General features: G+C 41.3%; 1 protein-coding gene across 1 annotated transcript in view; it reads left to right on the forward strand.

Moving 5' to 3' along the window:
- The window catches only part of efna2a (ephrin-A2a), a 76,764-nt gene extending 58,517 nt beyond the window's left edge, over positions 1-18,247 (forward strand). Inside the window, exons 2-4 of the mRNA XM_040137766.1 lie at positions 11,556-11,848; positions 16,553-16,618; positions 18,123-18,247. Coding sequence (XP_039993700.1) covers positions 11,556-11,848; positions 16,553-16,618; positions 18,123-18,247 — 484 coding nt within the window. The remainder of the gene's footprint in view (positions 1-11,555; positions 11,849-16,552; positions 16,619-18,122) is intronic.
- Positions 18,248-19,040: the final 793 nt, after the last annotated feature.

Genomic DNA, 19,040 nt, shown 5'->3' on the forward strand with positions numbered 1-19,040 from the left:
GATTAACAGATCATAAATACATAGCAAAGGAAACCATGGTGGGTTTGGTTTTGTAACTCTGCCCCTCTGAGGACACATTTTCTGGCCAAAAGTCAGCTGGATGTTTTGTGGAAATATAATGAAAGGAATGAAGTGAAAGAGACTTTTCTGTGTTAGCCTTAACAAATTATTGCTTGTCATGTTGATTGACAGCCAACAGTGTCTCCCAATCTGTAAAAAAAAAAAAAGTCATTAAAACTGCATTATAAATCTGAAGAATGCATTGGAACGAAAAATAAATCATCCAGTTATTCTTCCATCTTTCACCACTGATGCTGTGTATACAGTACATGACATTTCTGCAGGGCACTGACACAAATCAACCCCCCCCCCCCTCCTCGTTTTGAGAGATTCTCATTGGTGTGCTTGGACACCAGCCATCAGCGCCTTCTCACTCCACTTTGGGCCAACCTTGTCGATACCAATACAGCCCCAATGCAGTTTACGCTGTCAACAGTGTCAAAGCCGGTGCTGCATAATGGTGAAAGCCCCTCAGAAAACAAGGAGACTGATAAAGGCATATCATGCATTCTGCCTGTCAGCTTGTCAGATGAACCATGTGTGCCCAAGCTCTCATCTTGTCTGTCGCACTAACTCATCCTTCTTGTCCATCCATCAGTGGCTTTGTCACCCTCTCTGTCTGGCTCTGGGTCCATTCTGTCTCTACTTTTTGTGTGTATATTTTAGTTTCCACATCACCAAGGTGACAGTTACCCTTCCAGGGTGTCTGGAGATTTTTTTCCCGACAAGGTTTGTTGTGTTAATTTGGTCCGTGGGTGTCGGGCTGTATGTGTCTGTACGTATGATAGGGAGCGGGTTTGTGTCTGACAGTGTGTGTATGTACGTGTGCATATGTGAATGAATTTCCCGAGGACTGGCACAGATGGCGCTTAATCTGCAGGGGGCCCGTGTTGCCCGTCTTGAAGAAATACATAGTAACCTTTCAGATGTGCTGACTGTCACCACAGTGATCTATGGGCGACATTATTGAGATTGACAGATGTGGAACTTGTCAAAACAACACAACTTGAGCTTGGGAATGTGAGTGTGTGCTAGTTGAGGGATTCTGATGCTTTTTTTTTTTCATGCTTGCTGTGTACGTACAGTATGATATGCATGTGGGTTATGTTGTCTGTTTCTTGTTGTCGTTTTAACTGCATGTGTTTACAGAATATGTTTGATCAAGAGCTAATTTACATAATTAAACATGTGCATATATGTTTATGAATCCCAGAATTTCTCTCGGTGTTAATGTGGTTGTACATTGTACTGTATGTGTTAATGTATTCTGTCAGAATGTGTTATATGTGTTAATGTGTCTCAGTGTGCATGTGCCCTAGTATGGTATACTGTATGTGTATATGGAGGTATGTGTGTCTCAGTGTGTGTTTGTGTAGAGGCAGGTAATGTATTTACATTGCCCCACATACCTAAGCATCAGCAGCAAAGCAGCAGGAATCACAGGTAGAAACGACAGCATGAAAAAGGAACACCTCAGCAGAGAGAAAACTCTCTAAAGAGAGTTAGCAAGATGAATGTGTGTGTGTGTGTGTGTGTGTGTGTGTGTGTGTGTGTGTGTGTGTGTGTGTGTGTGTGTGTGTGTGTGTGTGTGTGTGTGTGTGTGTGTGTGTGTGTGTGTGCATTCAAAAAGAGTAAGCAGAAAGCAGAAGGAGGCTGGGGGGGGGGGTAAAAATACACTAATGGGGAGGGGGGAGTTAAGACAGAGAAGAGAACAAGGAAGAGAAAACAGAGGGGGAAAGACAGTTATGAAGACTGAAAACAGGAGACAGTAAGAATGTCAAAAGATGCTGCTGTGCTCCTGGAGGAAAAGTGAGAGGAAGAGACAAAGGGAGGCAGAGCAAGTACATAAAGCTTAGGTGAGTGAAGATGAAGAGTGGAGGAAAGAAGGGAAGGGAGCAAAAGACAGTGAAGACAGGAGCAGATGAAGACAAAGAGATAGAAACAGGGAGTAATGTGAAGTTAATTGGAGAGACATTGAGAGTGACTGAAGCTGCGGGGCGGTGGACTGAGACAGCAGCTACTTACAGACAGACACATTGTGAAACAGCCAGCTGTTTCTTCCTGCCAAAAAGCCAAATGAGGTGAAATTGTGCACATTTCAGATGAGGAGTATGAAATTTTTACATTTAAAAGACTCCACATTTTCCTTTGGCCAACAGTGCCTGAAATTGGCTCTGGTTATGCAATGATAAAGGTGCAATCTGTTTGTGGGGGTATGTGGTAGAGAGCAAACCGGATATTCATTACTGTCAATAGGAGAATGATGATAAACTCTGTGCTGGCAGAAAGGATCACCCTATCACCCACTGTGCCTGCAGATAGACGTTGGCAACTAAAGTTTTCCCAACTTTTGCCTTGAGCTGGACAAGGGAAGAAAAATCAGATGTTTGAAATTGAAAATCAATCCACATCTAATTCGTCGGGCCTTGTCTTCTTGACTCCTCTTCCAAAGGACATGGAGTGATGTGATGAATAATCTTTTTTCTTTTTCGACCCTCCAAGAGAATGAGAACTTTGATATCATTGGTCAATTTAAATGCTTGCCTTCCTTCTCTTTTACCTTAGAATCTTAGTTAAAGTTGCCCTCTGGCGTTTTCAGAGCACAAGTTACGTTTACATGGTCCAACAAACATGTTCAGTGTATTTCCTTCGTCATAAAACATTTGCAAAACCATTTCTTAAAATATTTTAGATCAGGATTTGTTTACAGTCACATTAACTAACTAGCAGTCTTCTTTCCCCATTGGCTGTTGCTCTTTCAAAATGAATTGGCGCAAACAGACTCTATTGGTCCATCAGGGGGGTATTTACAGGCAGTGTTGCCAACACTTCACCTACATCTAGCACCTTTGTAGCTAGATTTATTGACTTTTCACCTCCCCTTTCGTGACTTTTCTTCACAAAAGCACCTGGACAAACCTTTGCTACTTTCCATAGAAGAGAGTCACCATTATTGCCCTGAGAGCACGAGGTCATGCTTTTCCTCCGCAGGCACACCTCTCTATGTGACTCATTCCATTGACCAGAAGGCAGCTAAATAGGCGTGAATGAGATTCTAACTCTCTCTCCGAGTGATCATTTTACAAGCAACTATAGCTGAAATCACACTACAACCTGACTGACATCCCACGCTCAGAGCGTCATTTTTTTCAGGGCCAAAGCATGAATGCAACATTATCGAGAGTGACGGGGGGGGGGGGGGGGATCAAGTGAAGCTGGAGAAAAATAGAGAGTTTGGATGGAGAGAGGGGTGACATAATGAGAGTGAGAGAAAGAGAGAGAAATTGAGGAGAGAGCGAGGCATCCTTTGATGTTTGTTCGCTGATCCGGCCCACTGTTTAGGACACAGGCAGGTATGCTAAACATCCGTGGCTTCTTCAACTTGAGGCTTTGATCACAGCCATGCTGGGAGATGATGTTGATGACTCTGTGGTGCCAGAATATTAAGGAGTGGCCACTACACACACATACTACTGTTCACAGAGATACTTGCATCTACAGTACACAAATACACACCCAGACACCACACTATAGACATATGCTTTCATTCTTCTCCTTTCTCTCTTAATCTTTAATTTTGACTTTTAAACTACTCAATTTAAATTTCTTTTTCATCCTGACATGCACACACAATACCATAAAACCCCTTCATCAGAGACTCTTCACCACTGATGGTGGTCCAAGCGTCAGAATGCGAGTCAGCAGCCAGGAGCCTAGTCCGTCAGCTGCATCTGGCTAACCTCACCAGACAATTCAACTGCACTGAAAGAGTGAGGAGAATCTCTAAGACATCAGGTCATTAGGAACGACGCAAACCATCATATCATATTGCACACGTTTACACGCAGACAATATTTTTTTTTAAAAAGGCTTCAAGTGGCAGAACAAAACACTGAAAAGACCATGTACTGAACAACATGCATTTCAATTACACTCTGTTTTATGGGCATATTTTAAGACTCTTTTTCATGAAGATACTACTGAGTTTTGAAAGCAAAAAATATCAAAGTTTTGAAGATCTATCTTGCTATCTCTTCTGAACCTAATTATCAAGTTTTCCTCCTTTTGGTAGTTTTACGTGTGGAAATTATATTGACTGTCAATATGCCAAAGATACAAAAAGCTATCTTTTTCTCGAAATGAAACATAATCAAGTTTTATCACCCGGAAAATAAATATATACATTTTTTCTTCTCCCAGTGATAAGGGTTTACACAGAATGAGTAAAGGGATAAAAGGATTAGTGGAACTTCATAATTTTGCACCTTACTTTGCTTCAAGCTACGTAAACATAGGGGCTGTAAAGTCCCTATGTTTTATATTACTGTATTATTGCATCTGTCAGATTATTATGATGGGATAAAATTTAAAAATTTTGTTTGTTGAAAAATGAGACAATTCTAGTGAAAACTGGTGCAGTCTATGTGTGTGTTGCTTTTTGCCATACATTCTCGGTGTTGGTATCAAACTCATTGAGAGGGAAAGACAAATTATGTTGTCCACAGGTTTGTGACATTGTCTTTTTTGATATTACAACTTGGGGTCACCACAGTCAGAAATAATGAAATTGTTACGATACAGTAGGAAGGACTTTAAATAACTTAAAAACAGGGTAACAAAGACAATTAAACTTCGTCTTAACTATTTCATGACAACTGACATGAACATGATTTAAACTTCATATATGTTTTTGACTTTTGTTATTCACGGTCACTTGGTTAAAAATGTCTCCTTCACTGGGAACTCCTCTGACTCTGCCGCCCGCACCATGCGTGTGCACAGCAACGAGCTAAACAACTAGTTAAACACATTTCCATTAAAGGTTGGAAACCGGAGATGGCCTTCGAAGTTTTCTTGGAAATAGTTGTGAAACTGTGAAAGAAAACGATGTGGTTCAAAAAACAAGGGCTAGGCCAAAGGTACTGTAAAAATGAAGTAGTACAAACATTAGTACAAAAGTATCATCGGTACCCTGAGGAAGTACAACATAGAAATTAATCTGGTAAAGATGAATATAAATTCCCAAAGTTTGAAGGCCTGGTCACACCAGACAGTAGTAAAGTGCTGTAGCTGGTGAGCTACCTGCTAACACACTAGCCAGCCGGGCTATTCAGTCGCAATGGCTTCCAGAACTTCTCTCTATATTCTCTCTACCCATCTGTTTGCTCCCCCTGGTATTTTGTTCATCACTGTATACAGCAATAAAAAGTTATTGAAGAGAGACAATGAAGCTTTCTTAACGAATGAGGTTGCTAGTGGTCAGTTAGCAAAGAGACCACCATTACATTGGAATTAATTGAATTCACTCGGGCCTAGGTGATAAAAAGAGTAAATACAAAGGTTATTTAGCTGTTAGCAGGAAGATTAAAAAATTAAAAAAACAATCACAAAACAGCTATAATAAAAAAGAGTGCCTTCAATTAATCCCTAGTTATTAAATAGTGCACTACATTTATTGTCTGCTGTTCTATAAAGAAAAAGTATCCACAAAACAGAGCCCTCAGAAATTCAACAATCGAACGAAAAAAGTATTGTTCATGCCGTGTAAACTATTTTATGCTAACAATCCCACACTGCAATTTACTGCTAACTATTGAGTGTCCATTATATAGGAAGTAGTGAATGAGTCAACAAGGGAGTGATTTCAGAAACAGCCCAACTGTTGGTGGCAAAAGTAAGGAGGAGAAATTTGGAAGCTTAATGAACATAATGATGAAGTTATTGTGACAGTGTATGTCAACTGTAATGACACTGCGTTATGACAGATCACCAACACTGTAAGTAGTGCTGTTATTGTTAGAGGCTTATAGTGCTTTCAGCATTTGAGTGAAATGATATCACATAGGGTCAGTTCGTCCAAATTACAAAATCTATTTTGCTCTTGGGATATCTAGTCATGCAGATAGTTTTTGTGCTTAGGTTTTGAGATGTGTGTCTGAAATTTCTGATGCCACCCCAATAAAATGAAGGTGAATTGCATTTTGGTTGTTGGTGCTCTCAGGATTGAAAAAAAAAAAAAAAAAATCAACCGCAACGTGACTTTCAAGGAGAAGCTACTGAATAATCCACAGACTTCACTGTGGAGAGTTTTCATTGGAAGTACTTTATACATCAGAAATAGTCCCCTATGACAGCAGATGACAGTGCGTGACACTAATGAAATTCCATTCACCTTAACTATATTGGGGTGGAGGCAGATATCTAAAATATGTTTTTCAAAGGCTGTACTGACACTTTGAGAATAAGAGGATTGCACGCTCTACATCTTAATTTAAGAGCAAGAAATGATTCATACACTGTAATCAAGGCATTTGACATTATCAAGAAAATGGCACTTAAAGAGTAACTCAATACCAGTCTGAAAAGCAGCGTTTCACTGGCCTCTCTGTCTGAAAGATTTAAGTCTGTTTCACCTTTGACCACACCCAGCATTGATGTCACGGTGGACTGACACACTCCGGGGTACTCGTCTACATCACTGCGTCAGGTTGGGAAGTGCGAACTCTCTCTTTACCGGCAACACCATAATAGTGCTTGCCAAAGTGAGCAAACAGATATGAATTAAGTTCATAGCGTACTGCCTCCAGGAAATAGGCCATATGCCCGCACGCTAAAGTCTGACACTGACACACCCTGTACATACCAAACTGCAGCCCCTATTCCGAGGAATGCTGAATAGGCCACTCGGGAGCTGCGGGTACATGAACAGATACGTTCATGTACCAACGTTAGACAGTAGACTCAGTTCTTGTTAGCCTTTTAGCCTGTGAATATTACACCTGATTGCTGCTGCCTTTGGACTTTGGAGAGTCTTGCTGCTGCACTTTAGTTAAGTTACACAACTTTTAGTGCCTGTTACTGTTCATAATTGTTTTGCATTTTGATTTAAATACTTCTATCGTCTCCAGGTTACTTTTTCATTTCTGCAGCTGTCATGATGCAATAAAGGAGTCGATAGAGTTTTGTTTTTTTACTATAAAAATTCACACATAGCATCAACACAATTATCACAGTTACTTAAGTAAAAACATTTCTTGACTGCATAAGTTTTCCGCTTTTTGTAGCCTGCAGCTTCATATTTTGGGAGTATAATCAATCATATTTTTTTAAAATCCACCTCATACCTGCATATAATGCCAATGTGCCCTGCACTCCGTAGCCTGAAAAGTGGGCAACACTAAATACTGGAAAACTACGTCTAGAGGTCAGCACCCAGCACATATGGAGGGGGAAAAAAAAACACTCAAACATCCTGGCACTACACCATAATCGCAAACATTAATAAAGTTTTATTCATGTCAGTGCTATGAAAGCTTCCTGCACACCCCTTCAAATAAGGTGCTAACAAAATATTGCTATGTATGTAACAGGTTATAAACACATATGCCAACCCTGTCTTCCAGCAATTATGTTTATTAATTAATGAAGCGCTACATTTATTAATTGCAGCAGAGTTGCCAGGATGTGGTTAGCGTGGATGGCGGGCGTACAAAGTGCACAACTCTAACACCAGAGACTGTTGTTAGATTTAGGCAACAAAGCACTTAGTTTTGGTGAAATGTAGATAAACACATTGTGTCGGCAGTCGCTGTGAACTTTTTCGGGATTAAACCAGACCATGATCTTTCCCTAACCTTAACCAAGTGCTGTGATTGTCTAAACATAACCAATAAAAGTTTAATAATGCTGTAGTCATTACAAGTGGTTCTTGTACTGCAAAATCGGATATTTTGGCAGAAAAACAAATACGTTGTCTGTGAACATTTTCACTGACACGTTTAGTATCAAAGTATTTGGAATTTTCCAAATACGTAAAATAACAACGTATCTTCATTATGTTGATATAAAACATCCAGTCGCAATCACCTTTCCTTCAAAATTTATTTGCTGTTGCAAATTAGTTTTATATATAAATGTAATTGCTCGGAAACAGGGCTGCATATGCACATTAAAACAAAGACACGCCGATACCTACAGCAATGACACCCACACACCTCACACAGGTAAATTTTGTGAGGAAGAGACATGCAGTAAGTGTAAGTGCATTCTCATGTCTTTTTTGGCCAGTGCAATGTGTGTGTTTAATTCCAAATGACACACAGCCTTACAGGCAGCGATGCCGGGACACACACACACACACACACACACACACACACACACACACACACACACACTCATCCACACATGCAGTAACTACACGCACCAACATGTACTGTTTAACAGCTCGGAGTGCGGTGGCACACACCTGCACACACAGACACACACTCACCTACACACACAATTTCCTCTCCTGGGTGTATTAGGAATGCAGACAGTGTCACAGGAGGCAGGGCACTGAATAGCTTAATACAACCTAATGTATCCTGGCACATTAGCCTTTTCTTGGACTGAGCATCCTCGCTCATCGAGACCCATTTTAACAAGCCACTTTACCAATTAACCAAGCACAATAACACACACATATTTCCATCAAGGAACACAAACACACACATACACTTCACTGTATACCCAAAATGCTAATGCTCAGATGGTAGTAATCCATAAATGTAAAGTGCACAATCAATAGGCAAAGCACATTTGTCTCAGATTGAACCCACTGTCATACAAATTGAAATGAAAGACAGAAAACTCCTCCTCCATCTGCTCTTTCTCCAGCTGGCCTCCTCCTCCTCCTCTTTTTCTTTTTCTTTCCTCCTTCTTTTCGCGTATTTCTCACTTTTTTTTAACTCTCATTTCATGCAATCTCATTATCCCTCCTCCTGCCCCCCTCCTCTCTCTGTCTTTTGTCTTTTTTTTCCCTCAGTCTGCACGTACTTCCATTTCTCCCCTACCTTTTCTCTCTTTGTCTCACCTCCTCTGTTCTTTCCTTTCAGTCCTTTTATTCTCATTCCGTGCATCTCTCCCTCTGTTTCTCTCTCTGCCTTTCCTCTTTAGTTGTTAATCAGAGTTGATTGGGAGCAGAGAGAGCCGAGGGGAGCTCCCCAGTGGATCAATGCCTCTAAATGATCTGTTCAAGGATCCCTTTAGAACCTGCAAAACTCACTCTGATAGGGCACTGAAGCATGAAGGCGCTCATTTCACATCTAACTCACTTCCTGATTTGCCCTCTGGGAGAGAGATAGGACTGCCGTTATTGGGATAATTCGTCCCAAAGCTAAATATCCCACTAACCAAAAGTGCTTAGAACAAAATGTCTTCATTCCAGGCAATCAATTACTGCCAAGGTGAGGGGGAACATGATGAATTTGTTCAAAAAGCTCAATCCGTGTGTGTGCACGTCATTTGAGACGACGAGATTGCCCAACAACTGGCTTTGTTTACGCTCATTTGGTTGAAGACATTTCCCTGCGTCGCTGATTTACTGAACTATCATTTACTTGACAACGTGCGGCAGCTGAATTTTAAATGTATTTGACGTGATACATTTGAAATTAAATTGATCGTAACCATGGTGATGGATGATATTAATGACAAATACCAGAAGAAGTAGTCGCTACAGACAAAGATGAATGCAAACACCCACAAAGAGATTTGATATTGCACTAAAATATCTCATTTCATGAATTTTAAACAGCCTTTGAAATGTTAGATGGTTTACTAAAAAATATCTAAAAGTGAAACTTGAATATTGAATTACTTTGGGCTGTTAAATATGCAAAAGCCAAGAGATTATCAAGTCATGCCCTTGGGACATATTATTCATGGAGTGCTAGTAAATAAAATATCTGAAAGATCAAATATTTAAAAATACTGATATATTGTATTTTCTCACAGAAGGGGGCTAATATGAAAGCAAAACTATAAATGAAACAAAGCTGTTATGTATTTTAAGACTTGTGGTTAAACAAATGCTACATTTTGAGTATTGATTCATTGTCAGATGTTAAACATTCATTTATCAGTTTCAGTTTGAAGAACTTTCGCTAATAGATAGTCTGACATGTTTCTTCATAACCATAAAACATTGGGCACTGCAGTTTGATCTCAAATACGCCATCCTCCGGCCATTAATACTCACAATAGCATCAAATGTGTACTAATTCATAGCTGAATAGAGTCCCTTACAGATGCAAATTGAATAACTTTTGCTAAAATGAATAACAGTGCCCAGCCTTTATTAGAAAATGATATAGCCTCTTTTAAAAATGAAAGTATATATTAATGACCCATTTTTAAACATTTACGTCCTCATAAGAAAACAGTGGGCTTGGGGCTGGGTGTTACGGACAAGGTAGGGAAGTCAAAGAGTTTACAGCTATACACAGATGGTTTTAATCTTTTAATGGCATATGTTGGCAATAATAAAAATACAGAATTGGACCAGCCTCGTCCTTTAAGGGAGACTGTTTTACTCCAGTGACTTCAAGGTAGTAAACAGAAGTTCAATTTCCATACAAGCAACATTGGCACCAAAACATAAACCTAAATAGAGCCGCCGTATGTTTCTAATATATTATGACTAAGAAGCAGAGGCTTTTGAAAAGAGATGAAGGGCGATACCAATTTACGTCAAGCACCATCTCCTGTATTTCCATATGTTACCTGTATTTATTTCACAAGATCTTCTCCTCAGGGCCAGAAGGAGGAATATCGCAAGAAAAATTGCCACACTACATACCTTCTACAATGTTTTTATATACTAATATTTCTCCCTCACTAACCTCTGACCCACTTCTATTCATCATGCCAACCTCAATGATCTGCATGTGTATGGAACTAAGTGGACATTCAGCATGGCTGCCTCTATACACTGCTCTAGGGGGTGGGATAATAATGTGTGTTCTCTTCCATCACATGACCCACTTCTCTTGAGTGTCATGCGAGTAGGCTCTTTCAGGGACTCAGGCTGGAAAAAAGACTATATTCCAGACATACTAATAAATCCCATGAAACAGAGCTTGCCCAACTTTATTAAAATAAAATTAGTTACTATGCAAACTTTTGCCATAACCAGGGGCATTGCCGTATTATTGATTTTTCTGGCCTACTTAGGTCTATTAAATAAGTAAAAAAAAATACCCCCTAGGATGTTTTTGCTGTGCACTGCGATGACTCAGATGGTTTAAAGACCCTCTATCAGAAAGCATTTGTTGAACTGTACTTGAAAAATGCATCCAATCTCTAAGGGTTGCTGTTTTTGTAGCCTCTGCTCTTCCTATGGAGATGTGCAAACACTAAAATGCCCTAACAGTAATCATACAGTTTCATGTAATTTGAGTGCACAGCATGACTGCACTGCGGTGGACACTCACCACAGTTTCCTCTATGCTGTGCAATCACACAGAAATCCAATATAGGTAGTAAATATTCATAGTTTTGTAGGAATGTATAGGTTTTTCTGAAGATATGTGTCACACTAATCTCTTTTTACCTCAGTAAACTATTCCCATAGCCCTCTCGCCTCTGCCCACTGATTCAGTGCATATTCCTGAGCCTGTTTGTGATTTTGTTTTTTCATGAAGAAATTTTAATTCCCCTTCCTTTGTGTCTTGCAGGTTCTGGCATGGAGAGTACAGGGTGGCAGTGAACATCAATGACTATCTGGACATCTACTGTCCTTACTACGAGGGTCCTCCGTCCCACGGTCGCATGGAGCGCTACATCCTCTTCATGGTCAACCACGAGGGCTACACTTCCTGCCAGCACAGAATGCGAGGCTTCAAGCGCTGGGAGTGCAACCGTCCCAGCGGTCCTGACGGACCCCTGCGCTTCTCAGAGAAGTTCCAGCTCTTCACTCCCTTCTCCCTAGGCTTTGAGTTCAGGCCTGGACATGAGTACTACTACATCTGTAGGTTATCAGCAAGGCAGTGTGTCTTTCTGTATGTGTGGTGCAGGTAAAGGGTGTGTGTCTGTGTGTTGTGTGCGTGTGCGCGTGCGCGTCTGTGTTTGCTTTTTATCAACGTTCCTGCTCAATATGCATTCGTAAACGATGTGTAAATATGCAATCAACAGAAGTTGATTGAGAGAGTGCTCAAACACAGCCCACCATGTCGCTCGCACAGCTACAGGCTATGCAATAATACAGCTTCCATCTCTCACTCACTCCCCCTACTCTCTCTCTCACTCTCTTTATTTCTTGATGTATCTCTGCTTCTGTCGAGATCATAAGTGGTGTGCTCAGCAAAGTGATAAAAATGTCACCAGGCGTAGTTTGTAATCATTTTTATATTAGTTGTATTGATGTTTCTCCTGACTTCAACAAGTGATGTATTAGTATCACAGATGGGCTTTGCCCCCTGAGACTGTTTTTCTGTATAGAGTTAAAAAGCTATCATTCCCCCACCAGGTATGGGACAAATAGTAGCTTCAAATTATTCTTAAACATCGTTTTCAGCAGCTTGGTGTGCCAGATGGGTGGGACAGATTTACCGCATCCGGGCAGTTTAGTGCAAGATCAGTTGGTAATCACAGAAAAGCACATTAAATTGACTTTCAAAAGCTTTGCTGTCAACGTCCAAACTTTCTGGTGCTGCACAGATAAGTGCCACCTTTACTGTGTTGAGGCTGCAGGGGTCTGGAGGCTTTAGACAAGAAGTTTGTCTGTTTGAATTCACAGACCAGCTGGGGAAATATGGAAGGAAGGAGAGTGAGTCCTGCAACAAGGGGACAGTAATAATTCACACAATAGCAAGGTCATTCGTCAGGAAAATTCATGCATGGAATGTTTTAAGCATTTGAAAATATGATCCATTCTGGTGTTTTTTCCCTGGTGACGACAGTTTTTAGCTGTCATGTAGCGATAAGCTGAAATGTACAAATTTAACATTACATTCTCATATAAATTTAAGTTTTAAAAAATACATATACATAGTACATGTTAGTCAATAGTGTTGTGGAAGTTACTTTGAAAAATAAATCATTTTCCAACGACTTCTGACTCTTCTAAAGTTGTAATTACTGACTGTATTTTATTTACAATGGTCAAAATTATCCCATTAGTCCTTTACTTACTTTTCTTTTGTGTTACTTTCATACCAGACCCTACCTGTCATCAGTTTATTGTTCACCTTTCTTCTAAAAGACAATGACTCTACCAAGACATGAGCAGCTCATTTATCCCCGTGCTACTGCTGCAAAGTCGGCTGAAAACTGGCCTTGACCTCTTTAGTGGGAGATGATGCACTCTCACCGTGACCTTTAATGGGATGAGAGTCTTCTTACCAGTGTAAGGTCACCATGCTGGTACACCATATTTCAATGACATGTTTTTTGTCCTTGAACAGTGATTCTGTCCTTGCAGTGATTTCCTCTTTGTACAGATATTGACACAGGTTTGAATTCAATTTGTCACAACATTAGTGTGTTCAGATTTTGTTAGTGATGCAGTAATATACCTTTTCTAATATAATCACTGAAAAACAAAACGAAATGCTGTATATTACTTAATTACTTTTAAAGATAATGAGATAAAAGCGACACTATTTGTTGAAAGTGACTTTAAAAAAATTGTACTAAATAGTAAATACTTTTCGCCCATGTCTGTAGTCTGTGCTGTCACAAAGACACAGCAGGCGAGAGTCAGAGTGCTAAAGAGGCGAAGATAACAACCACCCGATGTCCTTCTGCACTTTTCCCAGTGTGCACACACACGCACAAACACACACTCTTTTGTTTTCACTCTCATGTAAGGATGGACAGGGCCCCTCCAGAGTTGTATAGTTGCTGACTATAGTTCTGTGTGCCTGGGACCCCAGAGGGTAATGTGTAAGCCACAAGACTGGAGTGTGTGTGAATACATGTGTGTATGTGTTGTGTGTGTGTGTGTGTGTGTGTGTGTGTGTGTGTGTGTGGTGGGGGGGCGGGTTGTGGGGTCAGTTGTCAAGCGATTGTGAGTCCGTGAAAGGCAATGTCCATCATCTTGACTGACAACCAGACACACATTTTTTGTCTTTCACTGTCTCTCACATGCATGGACGAACACACACACACACACACACACACACACACACACACACACACACACACACACACACACACACACAGAGTCAAACACACGTGCACAGGTCTGTATTAATGTGGAATCACTGCATTTCGACAATTTCAACCACCCAGCTCTTCCGATGAGTATGTGTTTGTGTGTGTGTGAAACCCCCTTCCACGGAAACTCTGCAGAGTAAAACGCATCGATCGTTGATGGTGATTTGTGGCCAGACCTGTGTGAGTGTGTGCCCGTTTGTGCATGTTGGTGTGTATATTTGTCATGTGGTTGACATGTTGACAGGTCTGCTCCACCTCTTACTTCTCCCAGCTGCCATCTGATGAGGTTGAGTGATTTTCAATGGCTTTTCGGGGGACGTTGTACTGTGGATTTGGTGGGAAACAGCGGCGCTTGGAGAGCCGATAAGACTTTTAAAAAAGGACAAAAGTGAAAATTGTTGGAGGGCACGGAGAAAAGAAAAGAGGGGAAAAGAAAGGGGGATATAGATCTGTCCACTTATAGCCCTTTCTCGCCTAGTGTTGCCATTTTTCAGTGAAACAGTAGGGAAGCCGAAACAAAGACACAACAGGACAGAAAGCTCGATACCAGGCCAGCAGTGCTTCATAGGAGACCACAATACACTTTCTCTCTGCACTGTAAGGAGGGTAAGTGAATGATTTGGAGAAATGTGAGGCAAAGGAAGTGGGCTATAGAGAAGGCATATTAGGGTAAAGGAGGTGAAGGTCAGAGAGAAGGATGGAGGGAGGAGTTGTTGACAGAAAAAGAGGGTGGAGAGGGCACGGAAAGGTCAGATTTATTTCCTCCGCGCTGTGGATCTTGATGATGGTCCTCTGTAGGGTCACTGTGGGCTCCGGCTACGCGGACTTCCTCAAGGGAGAAGGCCAATAGGTCGCCATGCACATTTTCGCAACCATCAGTGTGCATTCACATTCCTATGCACATCCGCCTATGTGTGTGCGTGTGTGTGCACGTCTGAATGCATGAGTAGCCACAGGGTTGGTCAGCAGCTCCTTTAAGGTCTCCAGCTCTACTTTATTCTATTTCATTCACCCCTACTTTGAAGTTTGATTCACAGAAAGTTTTTTAACATATTTCTCATTTTTGTGGCATTGAGCCGGGGCAGCATGGTGGCTCAGTGGTTAGCACTGTCACTTCACAGCAAGAAGGACCTGTGTCTATGGGGAATTTGCATGGATTTTATTTCCCATTCCAAAGACATTTCAGTCAGGTCGATTTGAGTGTCAGTTATTTCCCTAAGGTATGAATGTGAGTGTGACTGAATCTCAGTGTGCGGGCTGATCCCTCACAGACTTGTTTACATTGCCTGAAGTGCTTAGCATGTTTACAGGAGTTTACAGGCTTGGGAGCATGGGTTTAAGAGAACTTAAAAGGACATAGGATAAGAAACTCTCCAAATGCTTGAAGCAATATATGTCATCAAAAATGTTATAGGCTGCATTAATGACTAATTAAAGTTCAATTATAACAAATTATTGACTATAACTTACACTGAAAATACCTTCCTTGCTTTATACTCTTGATTTACCATCTCTGACATATTTGTACCAAGTTGATTACAATTTCGTAGCTGTGTTTTTCTTTGTGGTAACAATTTCCCAGTGAAAAAGAAGAAATGTCTGCATATATCTGCATCAAAGCTCTCACAGACTTCCAAGTTTTCTGGCAAGGGACAGTCCGAAACCATCTTCCAGTGAAGTCTGTAGATTAATTATTTCCTCTGTGTCTTTGTTATTAACTGGTTATGTATTGTCCAATGTGTCTTCCTGCCATCCCATAAATAGGTACAGGGATTTAAAGTGATTGGGGTTGATTATGTTGAGGTTTGGTGACAATTCCTGACAATTGCTATGGACTGTGGGAGGGCCCTAAATTCCCAGCAGCCATGAAAGCAGAAGGTTCACTGCGTGTCAGTTGGTTTATGATATTTTAGATAATTGTATATTGGTTTGAGAACATGCACAACTAAATTACAGTATCAACTGAAGGAAAACAGTTGATATTGTTGGGTCCTGTGTTATTACGTAAAGGATAAGGCTGGTGTTACTCCATATTCTTCTTATTGTCAACAAATCCAATGTAAAGGCCAAAACCACAATTTGTTTGTCTCGCAACACTTTCTGTCTCTCAATACTACCCTGGCTGTAGCACTCAGCCCAAGGCTTATTAATTCCTAGTGAAGACATAAATCTATAAAAACTGCATATTACAAAATAAAATTGTGTTTAATTTGTTTGCTTGACGACAATAGGATACCTAATAGAAAGGGAGAGGAAGGGGGATGGGACTTAATAGGGGCCCACAGCTTGTTTTTGCTACAAAGACCACTACGGGTTAATCCAGCCCCAGTCACAGCAATCTCTTGAACTCCTATGCCAACCAACCACCTGATAAAAAGCCTCATAGCCCTCATTGACAGAACAATATAAAAGAAATTTTATTAAATGTCCTTAATTACTTCATGAGTGCAATCAGCAGCACAAATCACTTTCTCTCTCAACTAATCTCCTCTTTCAATCTCTCTGCTTTTTATAGCGTCTCCTCACCCAAACCATGTGGGGCGGGCATGTCTAAAGCTGAAGGTGTATGTCAGACCTCCAGGTAAGTCACGCTCTAACTACACATCCACACTCACACACAAACACACATTCATACATACACACAAATGTCCAGATTGGCTATCAAAGTAAAATTACGGGGGAATAAGAGGTCTGATAGAATGCCCCGGCTACACTCTCTGCTCTGATTCACACACCGGCCATGCAACACTTTAGCACCTTTACACACAGACATACACGCTGAAAACACTCACACACATTCTGACACATTCACACATACAAGCACACACGAACAAACGTGTGCGCGGAGAAGCACACACATGCACACAGGCGCAAAGTGGCATACGCACTTCACATCAAATCACATCACATCACACGGTGTGAGGGAGACCTTCTGTCCTTGTAGAAAGAGAACAGAGCAGGCTGAAAGTGCTCTCTAAAAATGTTAGCAAGCCTCAATATCACTCTGCTAGCTAGATTTACTCATAAGAAACAAGATCAATCTAATAATAAACCCATCGCATTCAGTAAAAGTCTAATCTAATAATAGACACTTCATATTTTTTAATTAAATTCTCTTTATGCATCTGCCGTTTGGTAAAAGATGAAGCATGACTTTTTTTCCAAACAGCATGTAGCCTGGTAAAATATACTCTCTGGAAATTAGCTCCCTCATAGATTGGCGTAGACAGAGCGCAGTGCAAGAGTGCCATGGTGGCCTATGACAGCGCCATTTAAAAATAACTCAACAGATGATTGGCATACAGATCAGATTGCAGCAGGCGTTACGCTACGCTTGCGTTATCCTGAAATTCTACCTGTATGTCTTGTCAAAGGCGGATTCTACCTCACAAGTTTTCAACCGAAGGCAGACTAAAGAATCAAACCTTGGTAGTTGCACGCCTAGCTAGGTAATGACACGGCTTTGAAGATCGTCCAAGGATGACAGTTGGCCTTACCAGCTGTCCATCATTCCATCTTTCGCTGAGGGTGAAGGATATGCTCTCCTTCTCCAGAATTACTGAAACAACATACATTAATTGCTGCAGCTCTTCTTTGAGATTCTGCTTTTTTTTTTTGAGCTGTTAAAGTAATCTGTTTTACATTGCAACTTCCATCTCATCTGTAAAATACTGTCACTACAGTGAGCTGTGAGCGGTTGCACATGTGTGTGAGTGGATGTGTGTCTTTGTGTGTAAGTGTGTCAGCTGCTCCAGATTCCGAGTCTCTGTGATTAAACTGTAATTAGGTTGGTTAAACCCCCTGCAGAGCTCAGTTGCTGTCGGCTTCCCCTCCTCCCTCTTTCCTCTCTTCATCCTTCAGTGCCATCTTCTCACACCCTTTCCTTCGCTTTTGAAGGGTGACACTTTTGTGGTTTGTCACTCACTTTCCACCTGGATAGCAGAGCCACTTTTGTACCTTTTGTCTCTAAATCCACTTCCCCGTTTGTTCACGTTGGATCAGATTGTCCTGTCTGTGTATCTGTCTGTGTCCCTCTCAGTTGAGATGTTTTGTCGTTTTTCTTTTCTCTCTTCTTTCTGTTTCAGATGGGTCGGGATATGATTCTCCGGAGCCCTTCCTGACTGATGGAGGTCCAAGCTGGAGGTCAGGGTCCATGGCCCTGTTAGCTGTTCTGGCCTCACTGCTCCTGGGACTCTTCTCCTGGCTGTGACCCCCTTCCCCCTCTTCCTGGAGCTTCCACCCAGGGTTGCTGAGCTGGGCTGGCTGTCCCTCTAAATCCACCACCCCTCAGGGAAGCCCTCTGTCTCCGTCCCCCCTCTCCCACCTCCACCTCTATACAACCACCAACCACCCCCACTGCCAGCCCCCTCCATGGCCCAGCCATGGACACCCTTCCCCGGCATGGCTGAGAGGGCTGGGTCTTGAGCTGTCTGGGAATCTGCCCTTCATCTCTGATCCCCGAATTCTGGGTGGAACAGCACCTCTCAGCTGAGAAACACAAGGGAAATGTCTCTGCACTCATATCAGGGGGTCCTTTTGATTTGACTATTGACTCTTGGCCACTGATGGGGTAGATATAGCCATGGCTATGATTAAACTTGTCATTCCCGTTCAATTGCTATCATCTAATCACGTATGCATTAAGTGATAGGCCTAGATGCACAAAAATTGGATTTTGCTCACATTGCTATCTCATCCTCAAACCAAGAATTGGAAGTGGCCAAGGTGGCATTGTAATTGGAATTCTATACTATCTGGATGAACTCCAGCTACAACGAGAAGAAGAGTAAATGTATAGAGGTGGAGCGGAGGAAAGTGGCCTGGCCTGTGAAGGAAAGAGAGGGGGAAAAAATGCGGGCACAGATTTAAATAAATACAGCCATATGGGAAATGTAATATTATACGTGTTGATATTTTCAGACCCACTGTAGATTCACGGCAATGTGAGTTTGATTTTTAATGAGAAGCTCAAATATCATAATGACAAGTATAACCATGGCCTG

This window comes from Xiphias gladius, chromosome 10, assembly GCF_016859285.1.
Source record: "Xiphias gladius isolate SHS-SW01 ecotype Sanya breed wild chromosome 10, ASM1685928v1, whole genome shotgun sequence".
NCBI lineage: Eukaryota > Metazoa > Chordata > Actinopteri > Istiophoriformes > Xiphiidae > Xiphias > Xiphias gladius.